General features: G+C 42.6%; 1 protein-coding gene across 1 annotated transcript in view; it reads right to left on the bottom strand.

Annotated features, from left to right (window-relative positions):
• The window catches only part of LOC140739621 (serine/threonine-protein kinase 32A-like), a 583,208-nt gene that overhangs the window by 418,005 nt on the left and 145,921 nt on the right, over nt 1–19,282 (bottom strand). The window contains exon 3 of the mRNA XM_073068020.1: nt 14,148–14,299. Coding sequence (XP_072924121.1) covers nt 14,148–14,299 — 152 coding nt within the window. The remainder of the gene's footprint in view (nt 1–14,147; nt 14,300–19,282) is intronic.

Below are 19,282 nucleotides of genomic sequence, written 5' to 3'. Positions count from 1 at the left end.
TATTGTGAATACCCAGAAGAAAATGCATCTCAGGGTTGTATATGGTAGCATATACGTACTTTTAATAAATTTACTTTGAAGTTTGAGCAGTAGAAACTGGGGAAATTAATAGAAATATTGGGAGAATGAAAGGAAGTGACTCTAAATGGGGCTTGTCAGTACAAAGTGTGATGTGGCCCGTAACTGCACTCTATGACTCCACCCCCTTTAAGTTGTACCAGATCTGGGCTTGTCCTAGAACTCAGAACCAGGCTTTGTGATCACGGCCTGCATTGTTTGATTGCACATAAGTTTCACCAGAGAGTCCCTAGTTGGATGTTGCATGCAGATTGAGGTTACCTGTACACATACTTTAATTATTTCGTGTGCATGTGGCAGATAGAAACAAGCAATAAGAAGTTACCACATGAAAAATAAACACTATAAGATTGTAGTCATGGTTCCTGATCATTTAGTTGTGTCAGTTATAAAGATGTACTTCCTGGCTGGATTTCTAGACTGGCAATTTTACACTGAACCTTAGAACCATAATCTCAATTACCATTATATAATCAATAATCAATTTTAAAAATAGAAATAGCTTTATTTTCATTGTGATCAATTTGATGAGGCTGGTAATGCTTATAATTTCCAATTAAAAATCCACAACTGAAATCACACAGGAAATCAATCACCTGCTGTCTTCCTAGTCCCCAAGGTAGGCACGCTGTGGACAACTCCCTGGTTGCAGGGAACTTGTGTAGTAAACAGCAAACATAACCATTACGAGTAACAATCTGGCACCATATGCCTGTTATTAAGAAAAAAAATCCTCCTGGGACATCTGAGTTTAGTGATGTTTCATCATTATTTTTAAAAGAGCACATTCATCAAACCAATGAGATCTTTTTTGTAGCAAGATGCTATTAAACATTGCAAAGTATTCCCGAGTATCATTCCCCTTCCTCCCTCACACTTTAAAGGCTGGAGTCTGGAGAGTAATTTATCAACTGTGCAACTACGTTTGAAAATTTTTTAAAGCTGTGTATGCAGGTAATCTGAAATAAAACAGGGCAGGATGGTAGTGTAGTTGTTAGCACAATGCTTTACAATACCAGCGACCTGCGTTCAATTCCCGCTGCTGTCTGTAAGGCGTTTATATGTCCTCCTCGTGACCATGTGGGTTTCCTCCAGGTGCTTTGGTTTCCTCCCACAGTCCAAAGACCCAGTTGGTAGGTTAATTCAACCAACACACACAAAATGCTGGTGGAACACAGCAGGCCAGGCAGCATCTACAAGGAGAAGCACTGTCGACATTTCGGGCCGAGACCTTTGTCAGGACTAACTGAAAGGAACGATAGTAAGAGATTTGAAAGTAGGAGAGGGATGGGAAAATGCGAAATGATAGGAGAAGACCAGAGGGGATGGGGTGAAGTTGAGAGCCGGAAAGGTGATTGGCAAAAGTGATACAGAGCTGGATAAGGGAAAGGATCATGGGACAGGAGGCCTAAGGAGAAAGAAAGGGGGAAGGGAAGCACCAGACAGAGATGGAGAACAGGCAGAGTGATGGGCAGAAAGAGAGAGAAAAGGAGGGGGGAAAACTAAATATATCAGGGATGGGGTAAGAAGGGGAGGAGGGGCATTAACGGAATTTAGAGAAGTCAATGTTCATGCCATCAGGTTGGAGGCTACCCAGCTGGTGTATAAGGTGTTGTTCCTCCAACCTGAGTGTGGCTTCATCTTGACAGTAGAGGAGGCCATGGATAGACATATCAGAATGGGAATGGGACGTGGAATTAAAATGTGTGGCAACTGGGAGATCCTGCTTTCTCTGGTGGACAGAGGGTAGGTGTTCAACAAAACGGTCTCCCAGTCTGCGTCGGGTCTCACCAATATAGAAAAAAGGCCACACCGGGAGCACCAGACGCAGTATACCACACCAGCCGACTCACAGGTGAAGAGTCACCTCACCTGGAAGAACTGTCTGGGGCCCTGAATGGTGGTGAGGGAGGAAGTGTAAGGGCAGGTGTAGCACTTGTTCCGCTTACAAGGATAAGTGCCAGGAGGGAGATCGGTGGGAAGGGATGTGGGGGGATGAATGGACAAGGGAGTTGTGTAGAGAATGATCCCTGCGGAAAGCAGAAAGGAGGGGGAGGGAAAGATGTGCCTGGTAGTGTGATCCCATTGGAGGTGGCGGAAGTTACGGAGAATTATATGTTGGACCTGGAGGCTGGTGGGGTGGTAGGTGAGGACAAGGGGAACCCTATCCCAAGTTGGGTGGTGGGCAGATGGGGTGAGGTCAGGTGTGCGGGAAATGGGAGAGATGCGTTTGAGAGCAGAGTTGATGGTGGAAGAAGGGAAACCCCTTTGTTTAAAAAAGGAAGACATCTCCTTCGTCCTGGAATGAAAAGCCTCATCCTGAGAGCAGATGCGGTGGAGACGGAGGAATTGTGAGAAGGGGATAGCATTTTTGCAAGAGTCAGGGTGGGAAGAGGAATAGTCCAGGTAGCTGTGAGAGTCTGTAGGCTTATAGCAGATATCAGTCAATAAGCTGTCTCCAGAGATGAAGACAGAAAGATCAAGAAAGGGGAGGGAGGTGTCAGAAATGGACCGGGTAAATTTGAGGGCAGGGTGAAAGTTGGAGGCAAAGTTAATGAAGTCAACGAGCTCAGCATGCGCGCAGGAGGCAGCGCCAATGCAGTCGTCGATCGGATACCCGTATAAGCTTGGAACGTCGACTGTTCCATAAAGCCAACAAAAAGACAGGCATAACTGGGACCCATGCAAGTGCCCATGGCTACACCTTTGGTTTGGAGGAAGTGGGAGGAGCCAAAGGAGAAATTATTGAGAGTAAGGACTAATTCCGCTAGATGGAGGAGAGTGGTGGTAAAGCGGAATTGGTTAGGTCTGGAATCTAATAAGAAGCGAAGAGCTTTGAGACCTTCCTGGTGGGGGATGGAGGTATATAGGGACTGGACGTCCATGGTGAAAATAAGGCAGTGGGGGCCAAGGAACTTTAAATCATTGAAAAAATTCAAAGCATGAGAAGTGTCACAAACATAGATGGGAAGGGATTGAACAAGGGGTGATAAAATAGTGTCAAAGTATGCAGAAATGTGTTTGGTGGGGCAGGAGCAAGCTGAGATAATGGGCCTACCTGGACAGGCAGGTTTGTGGATCGTGGGTAGGAGGTAGAAACAGGAAGTGCGGGGTGTGGGAACTATGAGGTTGGTGGCAGTGGATGGGAGATCCCCAGAGCTGATAAGGTTGGTGATGGTATAGGAGACAGTGGCCTGGTGCTCCTTAGTGGGGTCATGATCAAGGGGTAAATAAGAGGAGGTATCAGAGAGTTGTCGCTGTGCCTCGGCCAAGTAGAAGTCAGTACGCCAGACTACGACAGCTCCCCCCTTATCAGCGGGTTTTATAGTGTGGTAGGTTAATTGGTTGTTGTAAATTGTACCATGATAAGGCTAGGTTATATCGGGGGATTTCTGGGCTGTGTGCCTCGAAGGGCCTATTCTGCACTTTTTTTAATCAATAAATAAATAATAGTAATTGTTGAAGACTCAGCAAATCAGGCAGTGTAGGTGTCAATGTTTGGAGTCTGTCACCCTTCATCAATTCTGATTATTGAGTTGTCAGCATTACCTGTCTCAAATCTCTCACCGTCACTAACCTCTCCCATGTGTGCCAGCTATGAGGAGACTGGACCTGAAATAGAAAATTCTGGGGATGCTCAGCATCCTTCATCAGAACAGGAGAGATGTTTTAAGATTCAGAGAGGAGGGGGTGGGGGGAAACAAAGGAAATGTCTGAAATAGAGTGGAGACTGAGATAGTCCAGCAGACACAATGTTTTTAGTGCCTGAGAGAGGGGGGATAAGTGTAGGCTAATCCTAACAGATCTGTATGATGATGTTATGACTATGTAAGCCGGCATATTTTAAGGAGCATGAAAAGAAACTTCATCTGTACTCCCCTCAGTTGGCATTGTAGTTAGTATGCCATCAGGATCTGATGCCTTTTGTTTCATTGTTATTTGGACCTCGTATAGCTAGGGGTAGTAGTGGAGACAAGTTCCCACTACCTATTAAATGCTCCCACTAGCATGTCTCAAATAGCCTCTGACAACCAAGTCCAGCTCCTGACCTTCACATATGGCTTAGTTCCTCAGCCCAGTGGAACCATTTCTTCTGACAGAAGGGACAAAGATGGGTTACTATGCTTGATGCTTTCTAACTTCAACTTTACTTATGTCCAATGACAAATGCTACCAGGATACCTTCTAGAATCCAATTATTTCATTCACACTCAGACCAATGTTTTGAGGCAGTGTAGCCCAGGCACAAACTAACCTGGACACTAATGAAGTTAGTGGTGTCAATGTCCCACTTTACAGTGTTCTTGAGTTTTATTTTTACCTTCCATAACTTTGGTTGGTGACAATAAGCTGAAGGGGAATAGCGATTATTGCAATGTTTTTACAGTTTGGGGTGGTCCAGAGTCTGGAGTTCAATTCTGGCGCTGTTTTGTAAGGAGTCTCTATGTCCTCCCTCTGGAATGCACAGGTTTTCCCTGGAGGCTCTGAGTTCCTCGAACAGTCCAAAGATTGGTTATTGTAAATTGTCCCATGATTACGTTAGGGTTAGTCAGGGTCTTGGGGTGGCATAGCTTGAAGGGTCGGAAAGGCTTTGTATATGCAGTGAGACTGCAGATCTCTCATGATCCTTTGAAGTCTGTACTAAAGTGTGAAAGCACATACTAGCGGGCATAAGGACAGCTTCTATTTCACCGGTACTCCTGAGCAAACCTCCCATGCAGTGAAGATGAATTTTTGATCTCTTAATTAATCTACCCTGCCATAGTGATGGTAATTTATTTGTCTACCTGCACCCACTTTGTCAGTAGCTGTAACACTACATTCTGCATTTGATTTTCTTTTTACTACCTCAGTGTACTCGTGTATGGAATGAAATGCATGGATGTCACACAAACAATTTTTCACTGTACCTTTATGTGTGACAATAAATCAATATCAATACCATTGCTTTCACTTGAGCACAAATACAGTTCTGTGCTGTAGCTTTGCCAGGTTGGTACCTTGTATTTAGTTACACCTCGTGTTAGTGCATACTCCCATATCTTCCACTAGATTTGTTACCCAGGCTTCAATGAATGAAGTCGCTGATCATGATGATATTCAATTCTATCATGTCTACTGAAAATTCATACTGATTCTGAGAAGACAGATTTTTCAGGTTTTAGATCTATTCTGAACTCTTGGAAATTAACACTGTGTAGTGTTGCAAAGTCTGGTGAAGGATATTCTCTGTGTGACTGCATCTTCACAAGAAAGCTGCCACAGTCAAGCTTATTAATACAATCATAGTCAAATTTTTACCTATGACCTACAGGTCAGTATAAAGTTCAGCAGTACTCTTCCTTATTGGTGCCCTCACCACCTGCACCAGGGCCAATCTTGAGCTGATACCTTCAAAGCACAATACTGTCATCTTGCAGCTACACTAGAGTATCTTCTAAATCTTTGTGCTCCCAGTACTTCTTCTAAGCATGCTTGATTTGATTTCAAGGAGCATTGATTTACTGAAGAATGGAAATTGGTACAGTAGGTGGTAATCAGTAAATGATTCCTTGTCCCATCTTTTACCTAATTCAACGTGACTTAATATCCAGAAGGTGAAATTTTTCTAGGTGTGACCTGTCTGCAAACACACTGCCATCAGACCTACCAGAGAAGAGTCATGATGAAGGTTTCAGTAGCCAAATAGGAGAGTCTGAATTTGGTGAAGGTACAGAGGGAACATTGTCTATCATGTGATGGAGGAGCTTTATCTTCATATTAAAGTCGACATTGAGACCGAGTGGTCAGATTCAGTCTTGGAACATAAAAATCAGAGAGCAAAAATACAACATTTGACTCTTGTGCTTTCTCCACCATTTAATAAACTCATTTTTGACCTTAAACTTGACATAATTCTTTTCTACTAATCTTATTCCCTTCATGTATATAAAACAATCCATTTGTCTTTAAACTCAGCAACTAAGCTGCCTTACACAGTGACTTCCAAAGATTCCGCACACTTTGTGCTGCGGGGGGTTGGAGGTGATGGGTGACTCCTCGTCTCTTTGCTGAATAGCCAGCACCTTACTTTGAGAATGTGCTCCCTAGTTCTAGACATTCTAACCAAAGAAAACATTACATTTGCAACTATCCAAAGTCATCACCTCTTGTTCCTCCATTCCTGTCTCCTTAATCCCTTTTCATGTGACATATCAGCCATCCCAGGAATCAATTTTTGCTTCCCTCCCTCTGTCACGAGTATATCTTTACTTTATTTGAGGAGAAAAAGGGCATATATGCATATTCCATGTGCTGACCACTAGTACCTTGTAACTGAAGAAGGACATCCTAGCTCTAGCTCCTACATCCTCTTGCAATAAAAATCAACATTCTGTTTGCCTCCTAACTGCTGACTGCATCCGTGGTACTTGTGGCACACCAATACCTTTCAATCTCTCTCCATTTAAAAGAACATGGAGTTAGAGCTATAGAACTCTGCAACACAGAAACAGGCCCTTAAGCGCATGTAGTTCATGCCGAACCATTAACCTGGTACCTGGATCATAGTCCTCCTAACCCTTCCAATCCTATAGCTTTCCAAATTTCTGTTAAATGTTGAAATCAAACCTGCATCCACCACTTGCGCTGGCAGTTCATTCCACACTCTCACCACTCACCATGACCTCTAGTTGTAGTCTCACCCAACCTCAGTGGAAAAAGCCTGCATGCATTTACTCTATCAAAAACCCTCATTATTTTGTATATCTCTATCAAATCTCCCCTCAGTCTTTTATGTTCTAGCAAATAAAGTTCTAAGCTATTCAATCTTTCCCTATAGCTCAGGTCCTCCAGTCCCAGCAACATCTTTGTAAACTTTCTCTGCACTATTTTAATCTTATTTGCATCTTTCCTGTAGGCTGGTGACCAAAACTGCACACAATGCTCCAAACTGGGCCTCAGCAATGTCTTGTACAACTTCAACATAGAATCTCAACTCCTGTACTTGATACTTTGATCTATGAAGGGCAATGTGCCAAAATCTTCCTTTACGACTCTATCTACCTATGATGCTACTTTCAATGAATTATGGATCTGTCTTCCCAGATCACTCTGTTCTACCACACTCCTCAATGCCCTACCATTCTGAGTGCAAGTCCACCCAAGGTTTGTCCTCCCAAAGTGCAACACCTCATACTTGTCTGCATTAAATTCCATTTGACATTTTCAACCCATTTTCCAGTTTCCTGTTGCAAGCTTTGGTCTTCCTTGTGATCTACTCCACCTCCAAATACTTGTATATCCAGTCCTTTCTGATGCCTTCTAATAACTGATCTACAACTGATGTCTGGCTCACAGGCCTATAATTTCCTGGCTTATTCTTGGAGCCTTTCTTAAAAAATGGAATAACATTAACTGTCCTACAATCCCCTGGCACCTCAGCCATGGCTAAGGACATTTTAAATATCTCTGTAGGGTCCCTGCAATTTCTGAACGTGCCTCCCATAAGATTCAAGGGAACACATTGTCAGGCCCTGGGAACTTATCCACCCTAATTTGCATCAATACAGCAAATATCTCCTCTGTAATCTATACACAGTCCATAACCTTGCCGCACTTCTATAGACTGTGCCCATCTCCCAAGTAAATACAGATGCAAAAAAAAATCCATTTCTATCTTCCCTCGTCTGAGTCATGTTAGTAGCGGTACACACTGGGCAACTCGGTGTGGGAACTACAAATCAGGCATGCCAAGACGAAAAACGCGCACACACGAAAACCCATGCCTAAAGAGAGAGCCCTCCCCATGTAGGAGGTCTACACCACTAGATAGATTGGCTGCATGTGCACTTGTCACATTCTCACAATTGATCTTATATGATGCACTGTTCCTCTAAACAGCGACTAACCTCATCTTGGCAGTAAAGGAGGCTGTGGGCAGAATGGCAGTGTGGAAGTGGAATCAGAGTGGTGGGTCACCAGATGATCCAAGCTGTCTCAGCAGATGGAGTGAAGGTACTCAACAAAGTGATCCCCAAATCTCAACAATGCAGAGAAGGCCACCAGATGCAATGAATGATACCAATGAGTTCTCATATGAAGAGCTACCTCACCTGGGAGGATTCTTTAGGGTCCTGAATGATGGTTAGGGAAGAGGTGTAGGGGCAGGGATACCATTTAGCACAGTCACAGGGATAAGTACTTAGAGAGTTATCTGCGGGGAGGGATAAATGGACAAGGGAGTAATGGAAAAAGCAATTCTTGCAGAAAGCAGAGAGAGGAAGGGAGGGGAAGATGTGCCTGGTGGAAGGTACAAGTTGCAGAGAATGATATGTTTGATGTATAGGCTCAAGGTGGTAGGTGAAAATAAGGGGAACTCTGTCCATTGCTTCTGTGGGGATCGGGTGAGGGCAAATGTGCAGAAAATCTTAGATGTGAGTGATGGCTTCATTGATAACATTAGGGTGGGGAGGAACCCTGTTTTTTGAAAGAAGAAAATGCCTCAGATATCCTGGAGTGGAAAGCATCATCACAAGAAAACATGAGGCATAGACGGAGGATCTGAGAGAAGGGAATTCCAACTTTGCAAGTGGTACAGTGAGAAAAGATGGGAATGGTGGAAGTTAGTGTGTTTGTAGAAGATGCCAGTGGATAATGTATCTTCCAAAATGGATGCTGCACCAATGCTATCATCAGTGTAGTGGAGAAAGTTTGAGGAACATTGCTGGTGCGGTTTGGAAAATGGTGCATTCCATATAGCCAACTAAAAGGCAAGCATAACTGGGATCCATGCAAGTGCCTATGACTATAGCTTCAGTCTGGATCTGCCCATCATCCACACTTTCCTCCCTCTGGTTCCCCTCTCACCTCCTACCCTTTATTTCATGGTGCACTGTACTTTCCTATCACATTCCATCTTCAGTTCTTTGTCACTTCCACCTATCATTTCCCCCAGCTTCTTGCATCTTTCCCACTTTGCTCCTGCCTCACTTGCCTCTCATCCACCTCTCATCTATCACCCACCAACTCGTGGTCCATCCCTTTCCTCCACCTTTTTATATTAGCTATCTAACCTCTTTATTTCCAGTCCTAGTAAAGGGTCTCAACCCAAAATATCAACCGCCCTCTTCCTTCCATAAATGCTGCCTGACCTGCTGAATTCTTCCAACATTTTGTGTAGCTCCTTCACATGAGTATAATGTTATTCTCTTCCCTGATAAGAAGGTTCCAGTACAAAAGCCATGCATGAATTCTGGGCCAAAAGTCCCTCACTTTTAAATGTGGTTGTAGACTCCATGCTATCTTTTCTCTACAATTACTAAGGACAATAATCTCTTGCATTTCAGTGACTAAGTGAGGTCAGGCAAGTAGAACTTTAAGGCTACATCCACACTAGACTGGATAATTTTGAAAACACCAGTTACGCGTAAAAACGATAGGCGTCCACATTATGCGTTTTTGAAAATATCTCTGTCCACATTGAAACGGAGATTTCGGCGAATTTCCTCCTACTGGGCATGCGCACGACACATTACTGAAAACAAGCGACATGCTTGGTGTTGAATCTCGCCATAAAAGTGTACGTTTGTGTAGTAACAGACTGTTGGCTCTTGCACAGGAGAACTTAAAAGTAAAAAAAAAACAAATACTGGAGCATATAGAGGCAACCGACAGGGAGTTCACAGACAGATTGACCCGGCTGACGACGAACATTGAAAAACTGACTAACTCTGTTGCATTAATAAAGCACCTTGTTAAATGTATAAAACATGTCTGCATCAGTGTTATCTTGTATTTCCATACAATGTTACATTAGGCTGTTACACAGCTATTGTCAGAGAAGTACTTGCATAAATAGGTAAACCACCTTCATACGAGCAAGGACAGAAAACGGCAAAGTGAGTATACTTATTTATTCAGTAAGTTATGGGTCAAAGTATTTAGTGAGTACATTTCTAACTCTTCTGACTTCAGTCTCGTTGCCGTCTGTTCTGAAATTGTTAGGTTGCATTCAAGAAAAAAATGAAATAGCGCGCTGCCGTCTGATAGCGTTTTCAGATTTCTCTGGTTACCCCATCCACACTGATCTGCCCGAGCAGCATTTTCAAAAATACCCACCCTGGAAAACGTTTCTGAAAAGCTCCTGTTTCAGGAGACAAAAACGCTGTTTTAGTGTGGACGAAGGGTAAAAACGAAGAGAGAAAGCTTCAGTTACGGATTTATCTGGTGTAGTGTGGATGTAGCCTAAGTTTTCCCTGATCACATGTTAAAGTTCATCAATAATTCAGTGTACTTCAAGGAGAGTCGGTCTTGAATTACAATGGAGCCTAAAGAAAATCTCTTTTTGCTGACAACAACCATTGTTAGCAGAATTTCAGGTGAGATAGATCAGCTGGTTGAATGGTGTTGCAGCAACAGCCTTGCACTCAATGTCATCTGCATCACCATCCGTTATTGAGGGGTCACTGCACAGTTTCAGAAAAAGCTGCAGAAAATTGTAAACTCAGCCAGCTCAATCATGGGCACTAGCCACCCCAGCACTGAGGACATCTTCAAAAGGCAGCATTCATCATGAGCACACTTCTCACTGAGGGTATGCCCTCTCTCATTGCTACCATCATGGAGTAGATACAAGAGCCTGAAGACACTCAACATTTCAGGAACAGCTTCTGCCCTTCTGCCATTAGGTTGCTAAATAGACAATGAACCCATGAACACATTAGTATTTCCTTTTTCCTTCTTTTTGCACTAATTTATTTTTATATGTAATTCTTGTTGTAGTTTTTAGTTTTATTACTATGTATTGCAATGTACTGCTGCCACAAGATGATAAACTTCACGACCCGTGCTGGTGATATTAAGCTCCGATTCTGATATCCATAGGCTCTATGTAGCAACTGGACTTCTGTCCTCACTACACCAAAGAGATTGATTTCAATGATGATTTCATGGAATTTTTACATTTTTAGCAAAAGCAAATTAATTTGTCTAACATATGATGAACTCCATTATTTCCAGAAGTACCTTGCATTTAATATAACAATTTTTCAATGTATATAAATGCAACAAGGCATAGTTTAGAAAAGGTAATAAAGATTGTATGGAGGAGGAAGTGAATTTAACAAGGGCCTTTAAAGTAGTAGAAAATTGAAAAGTGAGGGAAGATGGGAGCCATGAGGGAGATGGAATTGAACTGGAGGTATTGTGGATAGTGTGGAGGGCTGTCAGAGGTTACAGTGGGACATTGATAGGATGCAAAAATGGGCTGATAAGTGGCAGATGGAGTTCAACCCAGATACATGTGAGGTAGTTTATTTTGGTAGGTCAAATGGCAGAATATAGTATTAATATTAAGACTCTTGGCAGTGTAGAGGATCAGAGGGATCTTGGGGTCTGAGTCCATAGGACACTCAAGGCTGCTGCGCAGGTTGACTCTATGGTTAAGAAAGCATATGGTGCATTGGCCTTCATCAATCGTGGGATTGAGTTTAGGAGCCGAGAGGTACTGTTGCAGGTAAGACAGAACCCTGGTCAGACAGAGTACTGTGCTCAGTTCTGGTCGCCTCACTACAGGAAGGATGTAGAAACCATAGAAAGGGTGCAGAGGAGATTCACAAGAATGTTGCCTGAATTAGGGAGCATGCCTTATGAGAAAAGGTTGAGCGAACTTGGCCTTTTTTCCTTGGAGTGACAGAGGATGAGAGGTGACCTGATAGAGGTGTATAAGATGATGTGATCGTGTGGATGGTCAGAAGCTTTTTCCCAGGGCTGAAATGGCTAGCATGAGAGGGCACAGTTTTAAGGTGCTTGGAAGTAGGTACAGAGGAGATGTCAGGGGTAAGTTTTTTTATGCAGAGAGTGGTGAGTGCATGGCTGTTAGTGACAGGGGTGGAGGCAGATATGATAGGGTCTTTTAAGCGGCTCCTGGATAGGTACATAGAGCTTAGAAACATAGAGGGCTATGGATAACCCTAGGTAATTTCTCAGTTAAGCACAGCTTTGTGGGCTGAAGGGCCTGTATTTGTGCTGTAGGTTTTCTATGGTCTCTATGAATTGTAAAGCAATGGTGAAGAGCAATGGTGAAGAAAAATGGAGAACTGTTGGGAAAGAGATGGAATAAAATAATATTACAGTTGGCCCTCCTTATCCGCGGGGGATTGGTTCCAAGACCCCCCGCGGATAACAAAAAACGCGGATGCTCAAGTCCCTTATTTAACCTGTCTCAGTGCAGTGGTCTTTAAGACCCAGCGGAACCCCAGATTTAATTTAACATGTTCAGTGCGGTGGACATTAGGACCCGGTGTAGCTCTGAATCCGCGGTGTTTCTGTTCACGAAGAAAATCATGATCGTGATTGAAAATAAGATGGAAGTAATAAAGTGATCGAAAAGAGGTGAAACATCATCAGTCATTGGAAAAGCATTAGGCTACAGTCGGTCAACGATCGGAACAATTTTAATGGAGCATTTGAAAGGCCCTGCCCCGATGAAAGCTACAATTATTACTAAGCAATGCAGTGGTATAATTATTGAAATACATATGTTTCTTAAGTGTTTTAAATGCATAGAAAGATAAAATATGTACTATATACTAAGAAAAATGTTTGACTAACTAACGCTAAATAATACCAGGTGTACCTGTTCCGACTTCAAATCCGACTTAAAGACAGACACAGGAACGGAACTCGTTCATAACCTGGGGACTGCCTGTACTTTTAAGTCATTTCTAGATTACTTATAATACCTAATACAATGTAAATGCTATGTAAATAGTTGTTATACTGTATTGTTTAGGGAATAATGACAAGAAAAAATAGTCTGTACATGCTCAAACAACGAGTGCTGGATAGAACTTCCGGGTTTTCCTGATCCGCGGTTGGTTGAATCCACGCATGCGGAATCCGCGGATAAGGAGGGCCGACCGTATTTGGGAGGAAGGTGATGGATTTCTGGTTTGAAAAAGTGGAAGCACATGGGAGGAAGAATTGAGTATGGACAAACATAAGGATTGGCTGGAAGGATAGGGACAGATTCATTAATCAAATAAGCATGACAGAACAAATGTTAACACAGAAGGAATGTGTGGCTAAGGAGATAAGATTAGTTCAAGGATATTAAAATGGCAGCTTTTTAAAAAAAATACCATGTTGGGAACACTAAGTTGCTTCAATTAATAAAGAAGTTCTGTCACTGGTATGCAAATATTGTTCAGATTTTATCATTTCTTATTTAAATAATGTAAGAGTTCTTCTCACTAAGTAAAACTTTGAAAGTTCCCTAACAGTGGCAGCATTAATTCAAAATGTTGAGTCCTCACTCCCCCGTAATTGATGCCATACCTCTTGCCTAAACACAAATGAGATTATTTCAGGTGAGAAGCCAACTTCATTTCACATGGACCAAAACAGTAATTTCTAATTGATTTTTAACTGATTTCAGAAAATAATATTAAGTCAATTGCTTCAGAAATTGCTGGATCCTAATTAACTCACTGCCTCCCATCTTTTTATCCCCCATTTTTATGGGCACGCTTCTCTTCAAAGGACATCATCTTCAATTTACTTTAGTGTCAGGATTTATCTGAGTTTGATCTGTCATTACCATGGAATGCCCAGGGGATATGAGACAATAATTTGTATCTCAACACAGGACGGAAGAAGAAAATGTAATGCAGCATACAGATAGTTGAATAGGATCTGCAGCATGAAGGCAAGAAAATGGGATTTGCAACAGGTAGATAAAATCTATAAAATAGGGATAGGTGGTGAGAACATACCGAAGAGATATGGGTAAATGGATTCTACAGGATGGAGTTGAGTAGATAGGATGTGCAGAGTTGAACTGAATGAAGATAGATAACAGATGTATATGTAGAAATCAGTTAGAGTGATAGAATAGTTAAACAGGATGTCCAGGGTATATGGAATGGTGTTTGGGGGTGGGGGGGGGGGGAGTAGAACCTATGAGATAGAAAAGCTTTTTAAAAAAACATTGTTTTCTATCCATAGGTATTAGCATAAGCTCCAAGCACCAATTAAGTGAAAATTTACAGATGACAATGAAGTATATTTTTAAAGTAATAACTACTTACCATAAATTGACAAGAAAGGGGTGCTCCAGACCCTGCATAACCCTCAACTCTTTGAAAACATTCCGCACTTCATTACGTTCCACACACTGCTGTTTGTTCATGTATTTCATAGCATACATCTTCTTCGAGTCTTTCTTCTGTACAATGCATACCTAATCAAAGAACATACATTCTGAATAAATGCACTAGAAATCAAATGCATGTTCATTGTGTGGGGCTGTTTGACAGCACTAAAATCTGGTACAAACATGCCAATTCTCAACCCTAAAAGTTATGAAATAGTAATGTTTGGGTGGGCATTGAAAAGCAAAATTAGAAGGCGCATGAATTGGATTGTGAAGCAAACTTCACTAATATTTAACTGGTTGAGTATTGATATATAGACTCCTCAGCCTGGACCTAACCTAGCTGGAATCATCAATTTAAAGAGTTGGTGCATGAAATAGTTGTGTGCTGCTGACAAAACAGAACAAAAGGCAAAAGGACTGAGAATGACATTGGAGCTTAGATTCATGTCATTGTGATTTGTTTCATCATTTTGGAAGGAAAGTGATATTTTGTCAAACATTCTCTCAAGAAATTGAATACTCAGGGAAAAATTCTAATGGGGCAATTTTGGATGCCCATTCAAGAAATGGGAGCATGGAAAATTGCCTTATTGGAATCTTGGACCATAATCCTAAAAGACATAGGAGCAGAATTAGGCCATTTAGTCCACTGAGTCTGCTCTACCATTCAATCATGGCTGACTTATTATTCCTCTCAACCCCATTTGCTTAACTTCTCCCCATAACCTTTTCCACCTTGCTAATGAAGAACCTATCGACCTCCACTTTAAATATATGAAATTACTTTGCATCCACAGCCTTCCATGGCAATGAATTCCACAGTTTCAACACCCTCATCACCTCTGTTCTAAAGGGATGCCCTTCACTTTGAGTCTATGCCTTCTGGTCCTAGAATCCCCCAACTACAGGAATCATCCTCTCACATTTGCTCTATCAAGGTCTTTCAATATTCAATAGGTTTCAATGAGTTTCCCCCTCCAAACTCCATTGAGTACAGGTCAAGAACCATCAAATACTCTTCATATGTTAACTTTTTCATTCCCGGGATCATTCTTATGAAAAACCTCTGGACCCTCTCCAATGCCAACATATTATTTATTAGAGAAGGGGTCCAAAGCTGTTCAGAATACTCCAAATGTGGTCTGACTAACACCTTATGAAGCCTCTGCATTACATCCTCGCTTTTATATCACTGAAAATTAAAGCTAACATTGCATTTACCTTCCTTATCACCAACTCAACCTGCAAGTAAACCTTTGGGGAAGTCCTCTGCACCTCTGATTTCTGATTGTTCTCCCCATTTAGAAAATAATCTACTTCTTTATCCCTTCTACCAAAGTGCGAGACCATACACCTCCTGACACTATATTTCCACCACTATCTTTCTGTCAATTCTCCTAATCTGTCTAAGCACTTCTACAACACTGTTTCCTCAGATCTACCTGCCTTTCCATCTTTCTTTGTGTCGTCAGCAAATTTGGCCAAACAATTCTATCAGCGAAACAACTGACACATGATGAGAAAACAAGCGGTCCCAAAATCAAACGCTGCAGAACACCACTAGCCCCTGGCAGCCAAACAGAATAGGCCCCCTTTATTCCCACTCTTTGCTTGCTGCCAGTCAGCCAATCTTCTACTGTGGTATGTATAGTAGTATACATGGGCTCCTGGGGACAGGCAAGTCCTGGGCTGGACATCCTGCTCACTTAAGAAAGTGAAGCATCTTCCACAGCCTCACCTTTCGAGGTGTAGTGACCGCCACTGAACCACTGTTTGGCTTGTCATGCAGGACACCACTCACATATGGCCTCTCCTACACTACTGTGCCCGTAGCAATGCCTTCATGTGACATCCCTGTTCTTACTGTTTCTATGTCATGCGCAATCAAGTGTCTGGTGGTATAACTGGGTGGGCAGGCTGGGCTCATTAGCCTTGGTTGGCAGCTAGTCTAGCAGCAGGACAACTCCAATTCCAAACCCAGGTAGTTGGGAGTCATTAGCCTTGCCAGGCAGTCTGTCTAGGAGAAAGCGAACTCCAATACTGAACCTACAGCCTTGTGGTTGCCACAGTCGTCACAACTTGGCGTGCCATTGTGGAATCAGTCTGCACTATATCCTCACTATAAACCCACACAGCGCGGGCCAGTGAAAAGTTCTTCAGCGATAGAGAAGGGCACCTCTACAGTCAGCAATGATCATGCCATCACTCCTGAGGACTCTTCTTCCCTCCTAATCGCGTGAAGAACCAGCCATCATCATCCCAAGGGCTCTTATCTTGTTTACATTACAAGGTGCCACATATCAGACAAAGGCCTTCTGAAAATCCAAGTAAACAGCATCCACTGACAGTCCTCTGTCTATGCTGCTTGGTATTTTCTCAAAGAATTTCAACAGATTTGTCAGGGAAGATTTCCCCTTAAGGAAACCATGCCAACTTTGGCATATTTGATCATGTGCCTCTTTGTACCCCAAAACCACATCCTTAATAGTGGACTACAACATCTGCCCAATCAATGAAGTCAGGCTAACTGGCCTATAATCTCCTGTCTTGTGCCTCCCTCCCATGGCAAGGAAGAATAGCCAGACTGAATGAAGCTGACAAGAAGGCGATAGCAACTCAAATAACAATGCGTTACAACAGTGGTGTGCAGAAGTGCACCTCTGAACCTTGAAGTGGAAAGGCTATAGCAAAAGCAGACCATGGATGTGCACCCAGTGGCCACTTTATTAGGCACATGAGTTGCCTAATAAAGTGGCCATTGAATGTATATGACATTTCTTGCTTTTTTGTTATCTTTGTCTTCCCTTGTCAGCCATGGTTACCTCACCTTTCCCTTTAGAATCTTTCATCAGGATGTATCTGTCTTGCGCCTTCTGAATTGCTCCCAAAATCTCCAGTATTGCTTTTCTGCCATCATCCCCGCTAGTGTCCCCTTCCAATAAACCAGCCAGCACCTCTCTCATGCCTCTGTAATTATCTTTACTCCATTGTAATACAGATTCATCTTGTTTTATCTTCTCTCTCTCAAACTGCAGAGTGAATTCAATCATATTATGATCACTATTTGTAATGATTCCTTTACCTTAATTGCCATAATCAGATCTGGTTCATTACAAAATACCCAGTCCAGAATTGCCTTTTCTCTAGTGGGCTCAGTCACAAGCTGCTCTGAAAAACTATCTCAAACTATCTCATAGGCATTCTACAAATCATGTCTCCAGCACCAACTGGATTATCCAATCGACCCGCATACTGAAATCCCCCATGATTATCCAAACACTGCTGTTTTCGCATGTCTTTTCTATCTCCCACTGTAATTTGTACCCCACATCCTGCCTCCTGTTCGGAGGCCTGTATAGGCCTCCAGTTAGGATCTTTTTACCCTTGCATTTTCTAACTTTACCCACAAGGATTCTAAATGTTCCAATCATGTCAGGATTTGATTTCATTTTTTACCAACAGAGCCACCCCAAGCCCCTGCCTACCTGCCTGTCCTTTGGAAACAACACACAAAATGTTGAAGGAACTCACCAGGTCAGGCAGAAGCTATGGAAATGAATGAACAGTCGACATTTCAGGCTCAGAACCTTCAAGACTAGGAAGGAAGGAGAAAGATGGCAGAAGAAACGGGTGAGGGAGGGGAAGGAGGACTAACTAGAAGGTGATAGGTGAAGAGGATAGCCTCCACTTTTGCTATGATGAAGCCACCTTCAGGATGGTGGAGTAACACCTCATATTCCATCTAGGTAGCTGCAACCTGATAGCAGGAACATTGATTACTTGTTCTGGTAATTTTTCCTTCCTCCTTTCCTCTTCTATTTCCCACTCTGGCCACTTACTTCATCTCTTCACCTGCTTATCACCTCCCCCTGGTGCCCCTCCTTCTTCCCTTTCTCCCATGGTCCACCCTCCTCTCCTACCAGATTCCTTCTTCTCTTGGCTTCACCTATCACCCTCTGGCTATCATCCTTCTGCTCTCCTCCACCTTTTTATTCTGGCATCTTCCGCCTTTCTTCCCAGTCCAGAAGAAGGGTCTCTGCACAGAACATTGACTGTTTATTTATTTCTATAGATGCTGCTTGACCTGCTGAGTTCCTCCAACATTTTGTGAGTGTTGCTTTGGGTTCCCCGCATCTGCAGTGTATCTTGTGTCCTTTTGATACACTGTGTATCCTTGGATGTTCAGCTTCCAACTATGATCTTCTTTCAGCCACAACTCAGTGATGTCCACAACACCACACCTGACAATTTCTAAATGCGCTTCAAGATCATCTTGTGCATTCAAATACAGCACCTTTTCCATTTTTGTATATTCTTCCCCTTTTTATGGTCCACATTTCCTTGCTTATATTCTTAACACACCACCACTACCAAGCACTTTCCCTGACCTGGTGTAATTTGAATTAAATGGATGTGTATTCCTTGCATCAGAAATTCTATTTGAACTAATACTGGTCAATGGCATTATGCCTTCACTCCAAAAAACAAAAATTAGCTTCCCAAACATTTAGGTTTGGATCTGCTCCCACCATCTCTTCCAGATGGTGGATTCCAGATCAAAGCAATGAGTCCTACCAATACTGTGCAGTGGGGGGCTGTGTCTCAACGCTTTATAGGTATGTGTAGCATTGGCTACACATTGTGAGTGTTAGTACAACAAATATAGAGAGTTGAATGGTAATATAAAGTTGGCACCACAGTAGTGTAGAAGTTAGCATGATGCTATTACAGTTCAGGGAGTTCCAGAGTTCAATTCCAGCACCATTCTATAAGGAATCGCTGTACATCCACCCCATGGAATGATGGGTTTTTCCTGGTGCTCCAGTTTCCTCCCACAGTCTGCAGATGTACCGGGTAGGTTAACTGGCCATAGTATATTATCCTGTGATTGGGTTAGGGTTAATCAGAGTTGTGGGGTTGCTGGGACAATATGATTTGAAGGGCGAGGAGGGCCTACTCCACGCAGGACCACTAAATAAATATACAGGTAGATTGGATGGTAAAGAAGTTGTACGGCATACTTGCCTTATTGGTTAGAGCATGGCATATAAAATTTGGGGCATCATT

The sequence above is a fragment of the Hemitrygon akajei genome, chromosome 15 (assembly GCF_048418815.1).
Source record: "Hemitrygon akajei chromosome 15, sHemAka1.3, whole genome shotgun sequence".
Taxonomy (NCBI): Eukaryota; Metazoa; Chordata; class Chondrichthyes; order Myliobatiformes; family Dasyatidae; genus Hemitrygon; species Hemitrygon akajei.
Note: the sequence above shows the minus strand (reverse complement) of the source record. Positions and strands in the feature narration are given on the sequence as shown.